The 17207-nt window shown below is 40.8% G+C and overlaps 1 protein-coding gene across 5 annotated transcripts in view; it reads left to right on the top strand.

Moving 5' to 3' along the window:
- The window catches only part of STPG2 (sperm tail PG-rich repeat containing 2), a 431616-nt gene that overhangs the window by 197846 nt on the left and 216563 nt on the right, over positions 1–17207 (top strand). Inside the window, exon 12 of one of the 5 annotated variants that reach the window (XM_074950651.1) lies at positions 15346–15738. The exons of the other annotated variants lie outside the window; for them this stretch is intronic. Coding sequence (XP_074806752.1) covers positions 15346–15557 — 212 coding nt within the window. The 3' untranslated portion in view covers positions 15558–15738. Of the gene's footprint in view, positions 1–15345; positions 15739–17207 lie in introns of those variants that run through there. 5 annotated transcript variants of the gene reach the window in all.

Raw genomic sequence — 17207 nt, 5'->3', positions numbered from 1 at the left:
TCTCAACTTACAGTGAATAACTTGCAGGGAAAAAATTCTTTGTAATTTGAGTCTCGGAAATCATTTCAAAAGTGCTTGTAAATCCATCTCTGCCTTTTATATAATGAATCTTAGATCGGGGACACAAATTAATGAGGACAGACAGGGATGGATTTTAAGCAGCGGGCTGCATCTTTTTAAAATGTAAAATTGGAGAGGGTCACTATCTGCCTCTCTTCCCAAACTAGGCATTTAGATGAATTCAGTGTGAGGTTTACTGGGCATCTCTCATATAGCCCATAACTCAGGGTAGCTCTCCACTGCCCTAACCCAAGGGTTCAGCTTGCTCGGCTAAATCCTCTTGTCTTCCCCCTGCAAAGAGGTCAGAAGGTACCAAAGAGGGACCCCAGTCTTCAAGGACTTCAGGACTTTTTCCCACAGACATAGGGTCTACCAGTGAAATCCCATGTCTCTTATGTTCTGGTTGCTGGCTTTTTGGCCTTATATCCACACTGAACCCCGGCTGCAAGTTGCAACAAACGAACATTCATACAAATTCCTAATATTAAATTCCTAAATAGTATTCCTAGTATATTTTCTTAATTGTGTCTCCATGATTGGTGCAAGAGGCCTGAGAAACCCTGGACTGGGCTTTAAATAAATGATTTGGGAACAAGAGCTAATGGCCTCACATCTCTCTGGTTGGGCAGTAGGGTATGTTCTCCCTTTATCCTAAAGCCGTCTGGCACCTTGCAGATACAATCAAGTTTCCCAGCCATTAAATTGGTGGGTGGCAAATTGTCACACTATTGCTAGCTATTGTATTCTGGTCCCCAGGTTTCTGTTTGACATGTGATACTTTCCCTCACAAGCTGTGAGAAAATGGCACTATAATTCAAAGAGTCTGTGTGTTTTTAAGGAAGTTTGAGGTAGGAAATACTATTTATTCTACTTTTCTTTCATTTTTTGAAATTGTAAGACATTCTTTAAAGGTGTCCTAGAAATGTATTGTCAGTAAACAGCCAGAAAGTCTGTGTTTGTTCTGGAATCTTAGAATAATAACCTTGGATAGAAACAGTTTATCGTAAATGTTTATTAAAAAACAAAATCAGACAAATACACGCTATTCACAAAACCTAGAGGCATAGTTCAGTCAGGTCCCAGTCTTCCAAGAATGTTATCCACAGTGCTGACATGAGGATCCACTTTATTCTGTAGCCTACATTAACTATTATTTTGAAACCTCTTTCCAGATTTTTTCAAGTTGTTCTGACAAATTTTGAAATGAATGTATCTCAATAAAAATTCCAATATTAAATCATAAGTTTATAATGGGATTGATAATGAGTTTATAGAGCCTTTCACCTCCAGGTTGCTTCTGCAAATCAAGCCCAAGTTGGTAATAACTTGAAAGTTGTATTCATCTGCTGCTTGCTTGATCATCTGTGCGAAAATCTGACTGAAAATCTTGATCATCTGACTGTCCGAGGCCAGGCATTTCCCAGTGAGCAGGAATCCACATCACAAAACTATCACTAGAATTGTCAATAAACAGCACCTTTGTCTCAACAGAGAGATCAGAGAATTAATGAACCTGTTTGAAGCACTAAGATGGGGCAATATGAGAGAGCTTGCACTGACATTGTCCATGATATATTTCTTTTATGGCTATATAGAGGATTTTCAGTCTAAGTTTCAATCTGCTAACCTTTTTTTTAATGGAAAGAGTCAAAATAAACAGTGGAAAAAGTTGGTACTTTTTCCCGTAATACCATTATTTGGTTTGTGGATTAACAGTAATGATTTGTAGTTCTGCTTTTTCCCTTAACAGGTAGTGCTAGTAATTGCTGCATTTGGCTTAGCAAAAATAATTTGCTGTGTAGTTTTAGATATTCAGCCATAGCAGTTACTGGCAGTTTCTATGTATATTATAACACAGTGAAAATAAGTTCCAACAGCTTTAAAATTACATGTAGTATGCGTCAATAATCAGGGTAAAATGTAAAGTAGCTAGCCCCTTTTCCTTTTTTGGCGGGGGGTGGGGGAAGGCAGTAGATGAGGAAGTGAGGGTTAAAGCAACAGGAGAAAATATAGGAGCTTACAGGCAAACTCTTAAGCCTCTAGGAGAATTCAGTCAGAGGTGGGTTTGGTGTCACCAGCAGAATGAATGGTGGGCCGTCATGGCAACCAGGAGCAACAGGGCTATGATAAATCTGGATGTCAGCATACCTGCAAAAGGGGGGAAGTAGTTCTGAATTACAAATGTACTTCATTCCCTTCTTATATTGTTTACTTGGAGCATTCAGTACATAATTCTAAAGCTTGTTTGACTAGTTGGTATGTTTTTAGGTCACCTTCTGTATACAACAGACGCAAACGGGCTGACCAAGGTATCACTGGGGCCTTTTAGTGACATGAGTACAAAGTTAGTGATAAATGAGGTTGATGACTGCTTTGCCTTTGTATTGAAAAGAAGGTGAAGGTCATATCCTGAAAAAGGAAGTATATTTTCAGAATGTAAAGAAACTGGAAAAGGTAAAAAAATGCTCGAACATGGAGGCAGGCAATTACTGCTTTTTCAAGCTGATAAAGGAAATAAAAAGGCCATAGAAAGATTTTTTACAAAAATGCATTACTAACGATGCAAAAATTGTAAGAAAATGTATGTAACTTGTGTGTTTCCTGAGTTGATCATGAAACTTTACTTACAATACTTGTAAGCAACAACATTGCTAGGGAGGATATGAAAGTCCAGTGGTCTTTGTACCTGCATTGGTAATGGGGAGAAATGTTAACTAATACAACTGACAAATGAGCCTTCATATTTCGTTGGGTTGTTTAGAATCCAGGGATTGTGCTGATCAGGAACTTTGGAAGATATTAGGCATTCCCAAATGTTAGTTTCATGGTATGCTTCTGGATTTCTGCACTAGGAGAGACCTTGACTGATTGTGGGGCTCATTAGATGGTACTCTGTCATGAAACTGCTGAATATACTGAAACTCCTTTTGGGTTTTCTGTTCCCTCCCATAGGCCATGTCTGTTCTCGGGGAAAAAATGTTTTAATCAATGTGAAGCTACAGTCAGAAAAGCAATTAAAATACTAGGATGCCTGTCATCATCCCACTCACACACAAGAAAAGAGGGATGCCATTAAAAATTGATACTACTCCATCCTTCCCCAGAGAACCAGCTGGCATTGCATCTCTCCTTTCTTCTGCATCTCTGAAGTACAGCATTACCAGTATGATTTTACACCTTTCCCCACTCTCAGACCCAGACACACCTCTGGTATTTGCTTCCGTCTGATCCCAGACACATCATCCTATCTTCCTCTCCTAGCTAAGAAATGCTTTCTAGTACCTGTCACTCAGAGTCCAGAAACCTCAAAAACTTCTTTCTGTAGCATGTCTCAGTATCATAGTACCCCAAGCTGCACACATGCACTGATTCACACAGAGCCTGTACGTTTGGTCAAGAATCCAATAGACATAGATCCCATTGGAGAGAGTGACCTTTGGAGTTGGCAAGAGAATAGATCAGGTGACTAAGAAGGAAATAGATAACATGAAATGGATATGTGTAAACAGGCTTTCAGAAAGTTCTGAATTTCTCTAATATTATTTATACCTTAAAGGACTTGTCCCACATGTTTCTATAAATACTGCAGGTTGAACCCAGACCAGGTAATTAATTGGACAGGTTAGTACTTGCCTACTTTGTTTCTATGATTGATTTGAAGAAAGGTTATGAGCAAATATCTTTGACTGATGGTGTCAGCCTTCAATACCCCTCTAGGTTGTTTGAGATCCCTAAACTATCCTTTTGCACACTCGATGTGGCTACAACTTTCCAGGGAATGGTAAGCAAAGTGCTGGAGGGACTGAATGAATTCACTTTGGCTTTAATTGCTGTTAAACCTGAGAAAACCAAACCTGAGATTACCACTGGGGCTGCCCAACTCTGAGCTTGGAAAGCCAAACTGGGGCAACCATGTAGATTGCTTCCTTTAGGAATCATAAGTGAAGACCTGACTGTGAAAGCTGAAAAATGCAAGTTAGGAACACCTTGGGCTGCAAACTTAGGGCATAAAAGGGAGAATGGAATAATTAGACCAAGGTGGACACAATTTGTAATTGGTCCACTCTACCAAATATCAGTTGGCCTTTCTGATTCTAAAAAAGGGAGTTTGGCTGTTCAACAGCATTTGTAAATGCAGATCAATAAATACCAGTGTGTTGAACTTTGGCTTACAGTGCTGTTCAGTCAGGTTGACAATAAGGGGAAAAAGCATCCTGTCGTGCTCAGAAGCCACCATTTTCTTTCTAGAAAGAGAGGTTATATAGAGCTCTCTCACAGCAATTAGAGAAGGAAGAAAGAGTAGCTGATAACTTAAAAGATTGCCATGACAACTCCAAAGTAAACACTTGCTTGGATTTGATTTACTTACTAGGATCCAGAAATGATGAGAGTTGATGAGAAACCACAGCATGTTTATAGACTTCTGCTTGAATCTTTGTCATACATAGTGCTGTTTCTAAGTGATTGTAGAACTAGTTCTTTTCTGTTTGGATATTGTTACCTTTTCAGTTTACTGAGACTTTTAGTAATTCTATCTGGACTAAATTTAGACAGGGATAATGTGCATTTTTTATTTATCTGCTGTTTTTAGGGGGATTTTGTTTGATGTAGTCTTGTATAATAATTGATCAGAAGTAGAACTGATGGAATATTCATTGAATATATTTTGATGAAAAATGTGAAAGTTAATTGAGTACACTGTGACCAGCTCTAGTATTTTATTCTGTGTGTAGCATAATATATAAAACTTTAGGTTACAGGGTGTCTGTGAAGCTGCCTGTAAAGGTTACTCCTGCCTGTAATATTTGCTTTCAAAGCACGCTGATCAAAAATTAAATTGATACATTACAAAGAAATGGAACTTCAAAAAGTAGCCTGTGGTAGCAGTAAGAGGTAAGAACAATGCTGGAATCACTAGAGGGAAGGTGTGTGAAAACGTGCATTAAATGAGTGCTCTTTTTGTTGTCTTTCTTCTCATTTGTAATTGCATATTCCTGAACCATATAAATGAGGAGAACCAGAGGAAAGTAGGTTTAATGTAGTACAATATGTGGTACAATAAAAGAATATCATGTGATTTTCCACTCTATGTTGAATTTAAAGGGACATGATTAAGATTGGCAACATTTTACTAACCTGATAGTCTTTGTAAATAGATATAAAAAAACATTGTATGTAAGACTGTGTGTGATTAATCCCCCTTTTCTCTCATCCTGAGGAACATTCCAGACTACAATCATTATAGAGCCATCTACGAGGGAAATAGAGGCAAAGAATAATGAAAGACAGAAAATGTAAGACAGACTCCCCCCGTCACCTAAATTTTTCTTTGGCTGCAGTCCCAGATGCATAAAGTTCCGCTCTCTGCTCTTTGAATCCAGTTCTTTATTTTCCTCTAGTGACTTTTTAACAGAATTAAGGAATCGGAGCAGGAAGAGGGATAGGAAAAAGAGGGACAAAAATGGGAGGTTATTCCAGCTCCCGTTGGAGTAAAGCAGAGATGAAAGAAGTGTGCTGTCAATTGGATGAGGTTTCCTGATTTTTGTTTTTTGAATTTATCTAGGATTCTGGGAGAACTCTTTTTGTTCACTGGAGAATGCTGTGGGAAAAGAGGGTCCTCTCTCATTCCAGATTGATAAATAATGTTGAGGGGGATTCCTCCCCTCCCACTCACTGGAAAGTGATGTGCTGAGTCTCTCTCATAACCCTTGAAAACCCTTCCAGTCACCACTTCTGTGTTTAACTTATTTGTCACAGTCCCTTTTAACCATAACTCCTTTTCAGCTGTATTCAGATAAATAATTTACAGAGCTGCAGCCAGGATCTGTAGAGTCTGGGACAAGTAATAGAATCAGACCACCTCGTAGGCTGAAGGAGGCAGTGGTAGTGGTGTCCTTAGATGCAGTAGTACTCCTGAGGGCATTCTGCGCCAAAAACTTAAATTCTGTGCACAATATTTTAAAATTCTGCAAATTTTATTTGTCAAATAAATGTGTAGTCTGCAGTATGGCATTAGGGAGGCCACTGGCTGCACAGAGGTGGTAGATCACTGTGCAATTCCCGCTCCACCCCCGGGACATGGACTCAGCGGTGAGGCTGTACCCAACCCTGACACAGTGCAAGGACTGGTCCTGCCCCAGAAACACCCCAGGGCCCAGCTCCTCCATGCCATGTGCACCAGGTGTGGGCAGGCAGGCTCAGCAAGGCAGGATCCAAGTGTGGAGGGGCTTAGTGTGGGGGGATCTAGGTGTGGGTTCAGAGGTTTCTGTGTGGGACAATCTGGATGAGGATGGCTCAGTGGGGGATCTGCGTGCGGGTGGGATCTGGATTCACAGGGGCTTGTTGGGGGGTTCTGGGTGCAACAATAATGGGACTCTGTAGTGGGGTCCAGGTGAAGATGTTTGGGACTCAGCAGAGGTGGGTGGGGGGTGGGATAGAGCGCCGCATGGGTGTGGGGAGCTCAGTGGGATGGGGATCCAGGTGCAGCTGGGTGGGGCTCAGTGGGGGTGGGATTTGGGTGAGGGTGGCTTGTCAGGGTGGTCCAGGTGCAGGGGGAGTGGGGCTCATCACAAGGGTTCTGATTGCAGGAGGGTGAGGCTCAGCCAGAGGGTCTGGTTATGAGGGGGTCTGGATGCACGGGGGTTGGGCAGATGAGGGAGCAGCTCCCTTTACATGGATCCTTCCCCCTGCAACTGAGGAGCAATGGGTGCAGGAAGCATGTGTGTGTGAGTCTGAAGATTGTACTACAGTCAGGGGAGAAATTTGGGGGTGGGTCTGACATAGCCATGCACGGGAAGAGAACGTTCCATCCACTCCAGCCCAGCCAGGACTAACAGCTGAGCCCAGTGCAGGGTAGGAACCACCAGCCGGGTCTTCCCCAGTCCTGCCCCATGCCCCCACAGTGATTTACCTCTCTGCCGGCAGCCCCGGGCACCTGAAACATATTGCTTGGGGAGGGTCACATGACTGCTCATGTGGCTTCCCTTTGCTTCCCTGTTGGAAAGTTATTTTTCTGTGGGGAAGCAAAGAAATCTGCAGGGGACATCAATTCTGTGCATGCTCAGTGGTGCAGAATTCACCCAAGAGTAGCAGTAGTAATTGTGTACAGCTGAGATAAGACAAAACTAGGACCTAAAAGGTGTGGTCGGAGCAGTGACAGTGGAATAGAAAGATGGGCTCCAGTGCAGGTTCTTATTGTGAGCCACCTCCCTCAAATTTTAATGTGTAACATTTGCTTGTAGAATCACAGATTCCAAGGCCAGAAGTCTGATCTCCTGTTAGGGTACCAGATAGTGTCACTACTTCCTCATCCCCCTCAGCATAGGCTTGAACCCAGAACATTTTACTGCTTTTGCCTACCCCGCTTATTGGTGGCCTTGAACACTTGTCTGTACATGGGTGATGTGCTTACTCAAATTCATACTGATAACTTGAGCATTTCCATGCAAATCATACTACTGTGTAAGTATTTTTAGCAAAAAAGAGGCTGGATAATGAGCTGTTTCCAACTGAATATTCATTGTTTGCAAGTTTTGTGTAGTAAAATGTATGTACTGTGTTGTGAAGGGATTGGGCCCTTTGGGGTGTCATCTGATGTGCTGGGGTTTAACTGAACCTCCTCTACTCAATCAGCCTATTCTGCCAGCCTAGGTCTCCTTTTACCTGACTTTGCTGGGTTAGGCTCACTAGCCTCTTCCAGCCAAGTACACAGTCAGGGCCACACCCAGCTGCACAGAGAGGCAGAGATCCGCTCTGGAAAGATTCAGCCTTAGGGGCTCTCTCCCTTTAAAGGGTATAAACTCAAAGGGTTTATGAAATTTATCCCCTCGCTCAATGTGGAGGGAGATATGCACAACTTCTTGCCACCCCCCCAAGTTAGACTATGTACCGGTTAGACTATAAACTGGGTTATATTATAAACAACCAATAAGTTTATTAACTACAAAAAATTATTTTTTAAGAGAGAACAGACAGAACAAAGCAGATTACTGACCAAATAAAGCAAAATGCACAAGCTAAGCTCAATATACTTAAGAAACAGGTTACAAAATGTAAATTCGCACCCTAAATGTTGTTTTAGGCCGGTTGCAAAGTTTCTGTGGTTCAGATTTCCAGTTATATTCCTTTTCAGACTGGACTCCTGTCTCAATCTGGACTCCCCCCTTGCCTTCCCTTCAGGTGACTTTAGCAGTCTTTCTTCTTGGGCAGACAGGCCATAGAGAGGAGGAGTCCTGTTTGACTACCTCCCCACCCTTAAATAGGATTTACATAAGACGGGAATCCTTTGTTTTCCAAACTTGACCCCCCCTTCCTTTCCAGTGGAAAGTTACAGGAAATCCCAAGTAATATTTATTATCAGGTGACAAGACTACCTGACTCTGTCGTATCACAGCATCCATGAGTCAGTGGCAATATGGAGCATCCACAGGAAGGCCAAGTCTTTTCACAGTCCATTGTCCTTGCTGATGGGCCATCCACCCTGTCTGGCTTTTCCATTGTTGCACCTGAAGTGTTAGCAGTAGGCGTCACCCAAAGTAGCATAGTTGAAATACAGATACATAGTCAATATTCCTAATTTCGGATACAGAAATGATACAGGCATACACATTGGATAATCACATTCAGTAAATTATAACCTTTCCGATGATACCTTACAAGACCCATCTTGAATAAAATACATCTCAGTTATGTCATATTCATATCATAAGCATATTTTCATAAAGAATATGGAGTGAAACGTCACATATGTAATACCATTGATTTGGTTCAGATAAATATTTAAAATATATATAACTAAACACAGTTAGTTTGCTTGATGCAAAGTAATTTCCCCCTTTTTGGTTGCCAGAGGGACTCTATTATTATAGATATAAATGGTTCTTTAGGTCCACATTATACACTAGTGTTCAATTCTTTTGTGAAGTAAAACATTTTAAACACGAAATGATACTGTTTCTTGGAGAAAGGTAATTCAAAAAGAATCATTTCAGAAGGTGACTTTGAGGTGTAGGTTTTTGTATGTTCCCCCAGGAGATGTGGGAAATAAATTTTTGTGATGCATTTCTGTTCCGGAGATGAATCTCTTGTCACAAGAGAGAACATCTGCAGCTCTGTATTTATTGCACTAAATATCAGAACTATTTTTAATTTAGCATATTTGTTTATACAGTGATTTAAATTATTGTTTTGCTGCACTGAAACCTGAGTCAATGTCCAGATCCACAATGTTTATAATGTAGATCTTAGCTAGATTTTTTTTTAAAAAAGCTATAGAACAACCTCATTAAGCATAATTAAAGTAGGAAAATTGTGTCATAGTGACCATTCATCTGTATTCCATTAAATTCTTGTAATCGAATATAAAAATGTATTTGAATTTATTTAATGAAAAAATTATCAAACGATGTGGATCACATTATAAAGTAATCTTCTTTTATTATAACAAGTTTCCTTCACAGCTTTGTAAATGGTTTTATGAGGGAGCCTCACTTAAAATGAAATGCAGAAAATATTACTTAAACTTACAGTGGATCTACTGCAGGTTTACTCCATTGTAAATGAGGATAGAACTTGGCCTTTTGTGTTTATTTGCTGCAAATAAAATTTAGAGAGAGAAATGTGGAAAAAAATTAAAATAAACCTGGAAAAAACATTGAGTTAAGAGTTAACGAGGCTCAGTTTTAGGCCTCAGTCATTTCCTGAAATATTTTGCAATTTGGTAGATATGTTTTGTACAGCGCTGAGTACATTGCAGATGCTTAATAAATAATCAACAATTATAACATGGAACAGTGCATTCCACTAACAAGCATCTCCTTCACAGGGAAAATATTTGAATCATCCCCAAAACATCATTGTGTTTCTAGGCACATTCCAACAGGAAATTACTTTAGGCAACAAATACAATTTATCTTTAAAATTAATTGAACATATCACATGAAGGTAACTTTGTCCACTATTTCAGTGACTACAAGCAATACCTTTGATATAAAAGTCACTGTCGTGTGAAAACTAATTATTTCTTCTATTTGCTTGTTGGCTTGTCATATTACATACTCAGAAATAGTATGAAGTTTCTAAAACATAGCTGAGCTCTCAGGTTATTGCAGTGTGTCAGTAGCTCAGATCCTAAAACTTATATTGATCTTTTATTTATGGTAGTTAGTACTTGGTTAGGCAACACTCCCATTAGAATAAAATATGGTCTTTGTTACTTTGCTGTAACTCTTGGAATTTCTCTGTATTTTCACTGGTGGAATAGAATTAGGTGCAATGTATTTTCTTTAATTAAAAAATACTGCTTGAACATTGAAATGAACTGCAGATTAGCACAGTATATTTGTGAAAATAAATATAATGGTTCTACTTGATCACAATATAAACAAAATCAGTCTGCTTCTACTGTGGGATTTGTTGGTTCTGTTTTTATAAACTGGCAGGGAGTGTACACGTGTTGTTGATTCCTATAGATGAGTGGTTCTCAAACTTTTTTTTCTGCGGATCACTTGAAAATTGCTGGGGGCCTCGGCGGACCACTTAACGATCTTTCCAAATGTTGTTTGTACTGTTTGCTAACTATTGTAAAGCGCTTTGGGTAAAAGTGCTATATAAAAACACCTTAATAATTAACATCTTTTGGTTCTACAAATGAAAGCACACAACTCGTATTTTAATATCAGTAGTCTTACCTTTCAAATGCGATGGATGTGACCTAATTAGGTGGGTGGCCCTTCATTTTCTCATGTGTGGCTGCCAGGCGTGCACCTTAGAGGTACCTATCCATGGATCACCTGAGTGGAGCTTGTGGACCACTGGTGGTCTGTGGACCACAGTTTGAGAACCTCTGCTAAAGACTATTGTTGTCCATATTCTTTGCCCGCTAGATAAAAGGGATCTTGCTTGGAGTGGTACTAGTTTGGAGTGCAAATTTGTATATGTTACAGCTGTTAGGCCCTGTTGGGGGTGAAAATTGGGAAACTGAGTCACAAGTCCACCCCATTTAGGCTTAATCAATTTTTGTCTTTATTTAATACAATTTCAGACAAAATTATTATACCTGTAGTATTTGGGCATACATTTATGGCAGGCAAATAATAATAGACTAGATGGAACTGGTAAATGGGCACAAGTTACCACCTTCCATGATAGTTGTTTCCGTTACTGATCCCCTAGTCTGATCCTTCAATCTTGTCCTTCATTTTTTGGGTCGGGTGTTTGTCCAGTTTGGGCCTGTGTTTTTCTTGCTGGCTTTGCAGTTTCTGGGTCATGTCATTTTATGTTACCCTGCCCTGGGTCTTCCCAGAAAAACAGGGCTTTTATTTATCATTTCATTTTTATGTATCTCTATCTTATATCTTCCAATACAACGTGTTACCTTTGTTCTGTCAGCAATATCATTTTAAGCAGATTAGCATTTCTATGTAAAAGAAGAATTGGCAAAACCCATTTATGCCAGCAAGGACTTGGCCTAAGTGTTACCTCTTCTGTACTCATTCACGATCCATAATTATAAATAATTAAAAATATAGCTGTCGAAGCTTGCAATCTTACCATTAACAATTTTGTATTCATATTTCAATGTTTATAAATCAGTAGTTGTTATCCTGCGCTACCTTTTTAATCTATTAGAAAACAGAGGGGGAATTATGGAAAAGATGATGATTCTTTAATGTCAGCATTTCTTACCTTCTTTAAGCATGGGTTTTTCATTCAAAGTCCAGCTTTCTTTGTGAATCATTAAAAAGAAACTTCATTAGAAATTTTCCTGTGAATGCATGTTGTGGAGCATCTCGGTTCTGGGATCTTGATATTTAGTTGCTTTTTATGGTACCCAGGAGTCCTGATCTTGCAATTACAGAACTACTCACAATATGTGAAGGTAGGCATGTGTAAGTCTTTGCAGGGTCAAGGCCAGAGTAAAAAAAATAAGCATTATTATAAATCTTTTAAAAAATAAAATATAAGCTTTAAAAGGCAGTTCTCATTACAACAGATACTTTGGGGAAACTAGATAATTTTAGAAGAATTCAACTGGAACAGGTATTCTTAGTATACAGGGTGTGCTTGTTCGGAATCTTGTGACATGAAAGAAAAGTCTGGAAGCCAAATTGGTATCAACTGGGTTACAAATTCACCAAGAACAAGAAGAGACGCTAACATTAAAGAACTACATTTACTGTTAACACCACCTGTAAATCTTTGTTATACTTCCCAAAGGTTTTGATGGAACAAATGGTGCATATATTTATCAATATAACTATTCTCCTATATAACATGTTGAAATAATTTGTGCATCTATTACCAAAATATGAAACTGAAGAAAATACATTGTGGGGAATGGAAAAAGAAAAGGAGGAGGATTATCCATATATTGAGTATATAATCTAAGAATTCGCAAAAAGAAAAGGAGTACTTGTGGCACCTTAGAGACTAACCAATTTATTTGAGCATGAGCTTTCGTGAGCTACAGCTCACTTCATCGGATGCATACTGTGGAAATTGCAGAAGACATTATATACACAGACACCATGAAACAATACCTCCTCCCACCCCACTCTCCTGCTGGTAATAGCTTATCTAAAGTGATCATCAAGTTGGGCCATTTCCAGCACAAATCCAGGTTTTCTCACCCTCCGCCCCCCCACAGACAAACTCACTCTCTTGCTGGTAATAGCCCATCCAAAGTGACCACTCTCTTCACAATGTGTATGATAATCAAGGTGGGCCATTTCCTGCAGAAATCCAGGTTCTCTCACCCCCTTACCCCCCTCCAAAAACCACACACACAAACTCACTCTCCTGCTGGTATTGTTTCATCCAAAGTGACCACTCTCCTTACAACCTGCATGAAAATCAAGGTGGGCCATTTCCAGCACAAATACAGGTTTTCTCACTCCCCCACCCCCATACACACACAAACTCACTCTCCTGCTGGTATTGTTTCATGGTGTCTGTGTATATAATGTCTTCTGCAGTTTCCACAGTATGCATCCGATGAAGTGAGCTGTAGCTCACGAAAGCTCATGCTCAAATAAATTGGTTAGTCTCTAAGGTGCCACAAGTACTCCTTTTCTTTTTGCGAATACAGACTAACACGGCTGTTACTCTGAAATCTAAGAATTGTTTGCACTTAGAAAAGTTATATTTCACACTGGTTGCTTAGAATATCCTTATTCAGTGTTTTTAGCATACAAAAGTAATTAGTGATAATAAATCTCAACTCTTAAATCTTTCCCCCCAGAAGATGATGTGGAAAATATTTAGTTCAAAGTTTTGAATCTTTAAATAGCCTCAACAGGAAGTAGGCATAATGGTGGTCAGCACTTATGTTAAATGACAGTTTTCTTTCAGTGAAGATGAATGAGGAGCTCCCTTTCAGTGGTGCTTCAGGGAACTCCTTTTTTATTTGACTTTGAGAAAGGTCTTTCTAAGACCTATTCACTATTTTGTTTCCCTTCTCACCTGTTCGGTTTTTTTTTAATAAATGTTGCTTGTGGCACGGTCCATCAAGGTCTTAAAATCTCTTGAGCTTCTTTTTCTTTTGTGTTGTGTTTTTTTGGTTGTTTCTGTTTTATTTTTTTCCTTTTGTTTCTCATGCAAAACCCAAGTGGCGTCAAAAGATCCCTAAATGTGATCACAGGATGATAATTGTTTGGTTTGCCATGGAGTAGACCTGTCTTCTCAAGGAAATTCTCCAGTGTTCCCAGACTTATTGAAAATCAACATTAACTGTCCAGTACACTCCCTACCCAGCTTTTTTAAAGCTCTTGGATGCAAGTTATTTGGACCTGCTGATTTAAAAATGTTTAACTTTAATAGCTGCTGTTTAACATTCACCTAAGTTGCTATTGGAATGGAAAGTGTTTCATCATTATATGATACGACTACATTATCTGTGTAGAAATATTTATTGAACACTTCTGCCTCCTCCACATTACTGTTGATAATTCTAACATTTCCAAATGGACCAATACCATTATGAGGGTTCTTTTTGTTCCTAATAAACTTTTTAAAATTTCTTATCATCCTTAACTCTGCAGGCCACAGATTTTTCCTTGTATCCTTTTGCCTCAATTATCAAAAGGATAATTTTTTCTAGCTTCTGATTTATATTCATCACTATCAACTTCTCCTTTCTTCTATTTGTTATTTATTATATCAATTTGTTTATAGATGCCTTCACTTTTAAGACAGGTTGCTTTTTTAACTAATATGGACTTCTTTCTGAGTTGTGGGATTGTGGTCATTTGGCTATCTTGTAAAATGTTCTTAAACTATTTCCAATTATCATTCATATTTTTCTGTTTAAATTTCCCCTCAAAGCTATATATATAGTTATATATATATATATATATATATATATATATATATATATATATACCGCGTTATATCGGGGTATGTGTACACACACACACACACACACACACACACACACACACACACACACCCCTTGGGAGACAGAAAATCTCACCACGTTATAGGTGAGACCACGTTATATCAAACTTGTTTTAGCCCTCGCTGTTCCTTGTTCCCTGACCGCCCCCGTCCCCTGACTGCTCCGACCCCTATCCACACCCTCTGCCCCCTGACAGGCACTCACCAGCAGCAGCGGGAAGCGGAGCAACACAGCCCCAGCCCGCTCCACTCTGCCATCTCTCAGCCGTGTCGCTCCGCTTCCCGCCGCCGGTGAGTGCGGGGAGGTTGGGGAAAGGATGCCCCCTGTAATCACCTGCGGCGGGAAGCGGAGAGCCGTGGCTAGGAGCTGACGGAGTGGAGTGGGCTGGAGCTGGGTTGCTCTGCTTCCCGCTGCTGGTGAGTGTGGGAAGGTTGGGGAAAGAACGCCCTCTGCACTCACCGGCAGCAGGAAGCGGAGCAATGCGGCCCCAGTCCACTCAGCTTTCCTTGCCCTGGCCCCAGCCATGTCACTGGGGGGTGGGGCGGGGTTGGGGAAAGGTCCTGCACTCACCTGTGGCGGGAAGCAGAACGCTGGGGCTGGGAGCTGATGGAGTGGAGTGGGCTGGGGCCAACTGGGGACTCTTTCCAAAATAATAGAGCCTCTGAGTGGCATAGAGACAGGTTTCAGAGTAACAGCCGTGTTAGTCTGTATTTGCAAAAAGAAAAGGAGTCCTTTTCTTTTTGCAAATACAGACTAACACGGCTGTTACTCTGAAACCTGTCATTATGCAACGCACTGCATTTAGCCGTATGGAGTGGAAATCTATCAACTGCATGAAAAAACTTGTACAGATACAGACAGACATCATCTTCCTTTCCAAATACAAACAGATGGACATCGTACCAAAAGGACTGAAGGTAAAAAAGACCACACAGACTATGCTGACAGCTTGTGCCACACACTCTCCAAGAAACTGCGGAACCACCTGATCAACATCCTCTACAGCAAACAGGGAAAGATAAAGAATGAGATCTCAAAAATGGATACTCTCATAAAAAAAACAACCTTCCACACAAACTTCCTCGTGGCTGGACTTTACTAAAACTAGACAAGCCATTTACAACACACACTTTGCTTCTCTACAAAAGAAAAAGGACACTAAACTTTCTAAACTACTACATGCCACAAGGGGCCACAGCAATGGTTTCCTCAACCCACCAGCAATATTGTTAACCTATCCAACTATATTCTTAGCCCAGCAGAAGCAGCTGTCCTATCTCGGGGCCTCTCCTTCTGCCCCTCCACCCCCACGAACATGATACAGTTCTGTGGTGACCTAGAATCCTATTTTTGACGTCTCTGACTCAAGGAATATTTCCAACACACCTCTGAACAACATACTAATCCACAGAGACCTCCTTACCAACACTATAAAAAGAAGGATTCTAGGTGGACTCCTCCTGAAGGTCGAGACAGCAGACTGGACTTCTACATAGAGTGCTTCCGCCGACGTGCACGGGCTGAAATTGTGGAAAAGCAGCATCACTTGCCCCACAACCTCAGCCGTGCAGAACACAATGCCATCCACAGCCTCAGAAAAACTCTGACATCATAATCAAAAAGGCTGACAAAGGAGGTGCTGTTGTCATCATGAATAGGTCGGAATATGAACAAGAGGCTGCTCGGCAGCTCTCCAACACCACTTTCTGCAAGCCATTACCCTCTGATCCCACTGAGAGTTACCAAAAGAAACTACAGCATTTGTTCAAGAAACTCCCTGAAAAAGCACAAGATCAAATCCGCACAGACACACCCCTGGAACCTTGACCTGGGATATTCTATCTACTACCCAAGATCCATAAACCTGGAAATCCTGGGCACCCCATCATCTCAGGCATTGGCACCCTGACAGCAGGATCGTCTGGCTATGTAGACTCCCTCCTCAGGCCCTACGCTACCAGCACTCCCAGCTACCTTCGAGACACCACTGACTTCCTGAGGAAACTACAATCCATCAGTGATCTTCCTGATAACACCATCCTGGCCACTATGGATGTAGAAGCCCTCTACACCAACGTTCCACACAAAGATGGACTACAAGCTGTCAAGAACACTATCCCCGATAATGTCACGGCTAACCTGGTGGCTGAACTTTGTGACTTTGTCCTTACCCATAACTATTTTACATTTGCGGACAATGTATACCTTCAAATCAGCGGCACTGCTATGGGTACCCACATGGCCCCACAGTATGCCAACATTTTTATGGCTGACTTAGAACAATGCTTCCTCAGCTCTCGTCCCCTAAAGCCCCTACTCTACTTGTGCTATATTGATGACATCTTCATCATCTGGACCCATGGAAAAGAAGCCCTTGAGGAATTCCACCATGATTTCAACAATTTCCATCCCACCATCAACCTCAGCCTGGTCCAGTCCACACAAGAGATCCACTTCCTGGACACTACAGTGCTAATAAACGATGGTCACATAAACACCACCCTATACTGGAAACCTACTGACCGCTATTCCTACCTACATGCCTCCAGCTTTCACCCTGACCACACCACACGATCCATTGTCTACAGCCAAGCTCTGCGATACAACCACATTTGCTCCAACCCCTCAGACAGAGACAAACACCTACAAGATCTCTATCAAGCATTCTTACAACTACAATACCCACCTGCGGAAGTGAAGGAACAGATTGATAGAGCCAGAAGAGTTTCCAGAAGTCACCTACTACAGGACA

Source organism: Natator depressus, chromosome 4, assembly GCF_965152275.1.
Source record: "Natator depressus isolate rNatDep1 chromosome 4, rNatDep2.hap1, whole genome shotgun sequence".
Lineage (NCBI taxonomy): Eukaryota > Metazoa > Chordata > Testudines > Cheloniidae > Natator > Natator depressus.
This window is presented reverse-complemented; position numbering and strand designations above follow the sequence as displayed.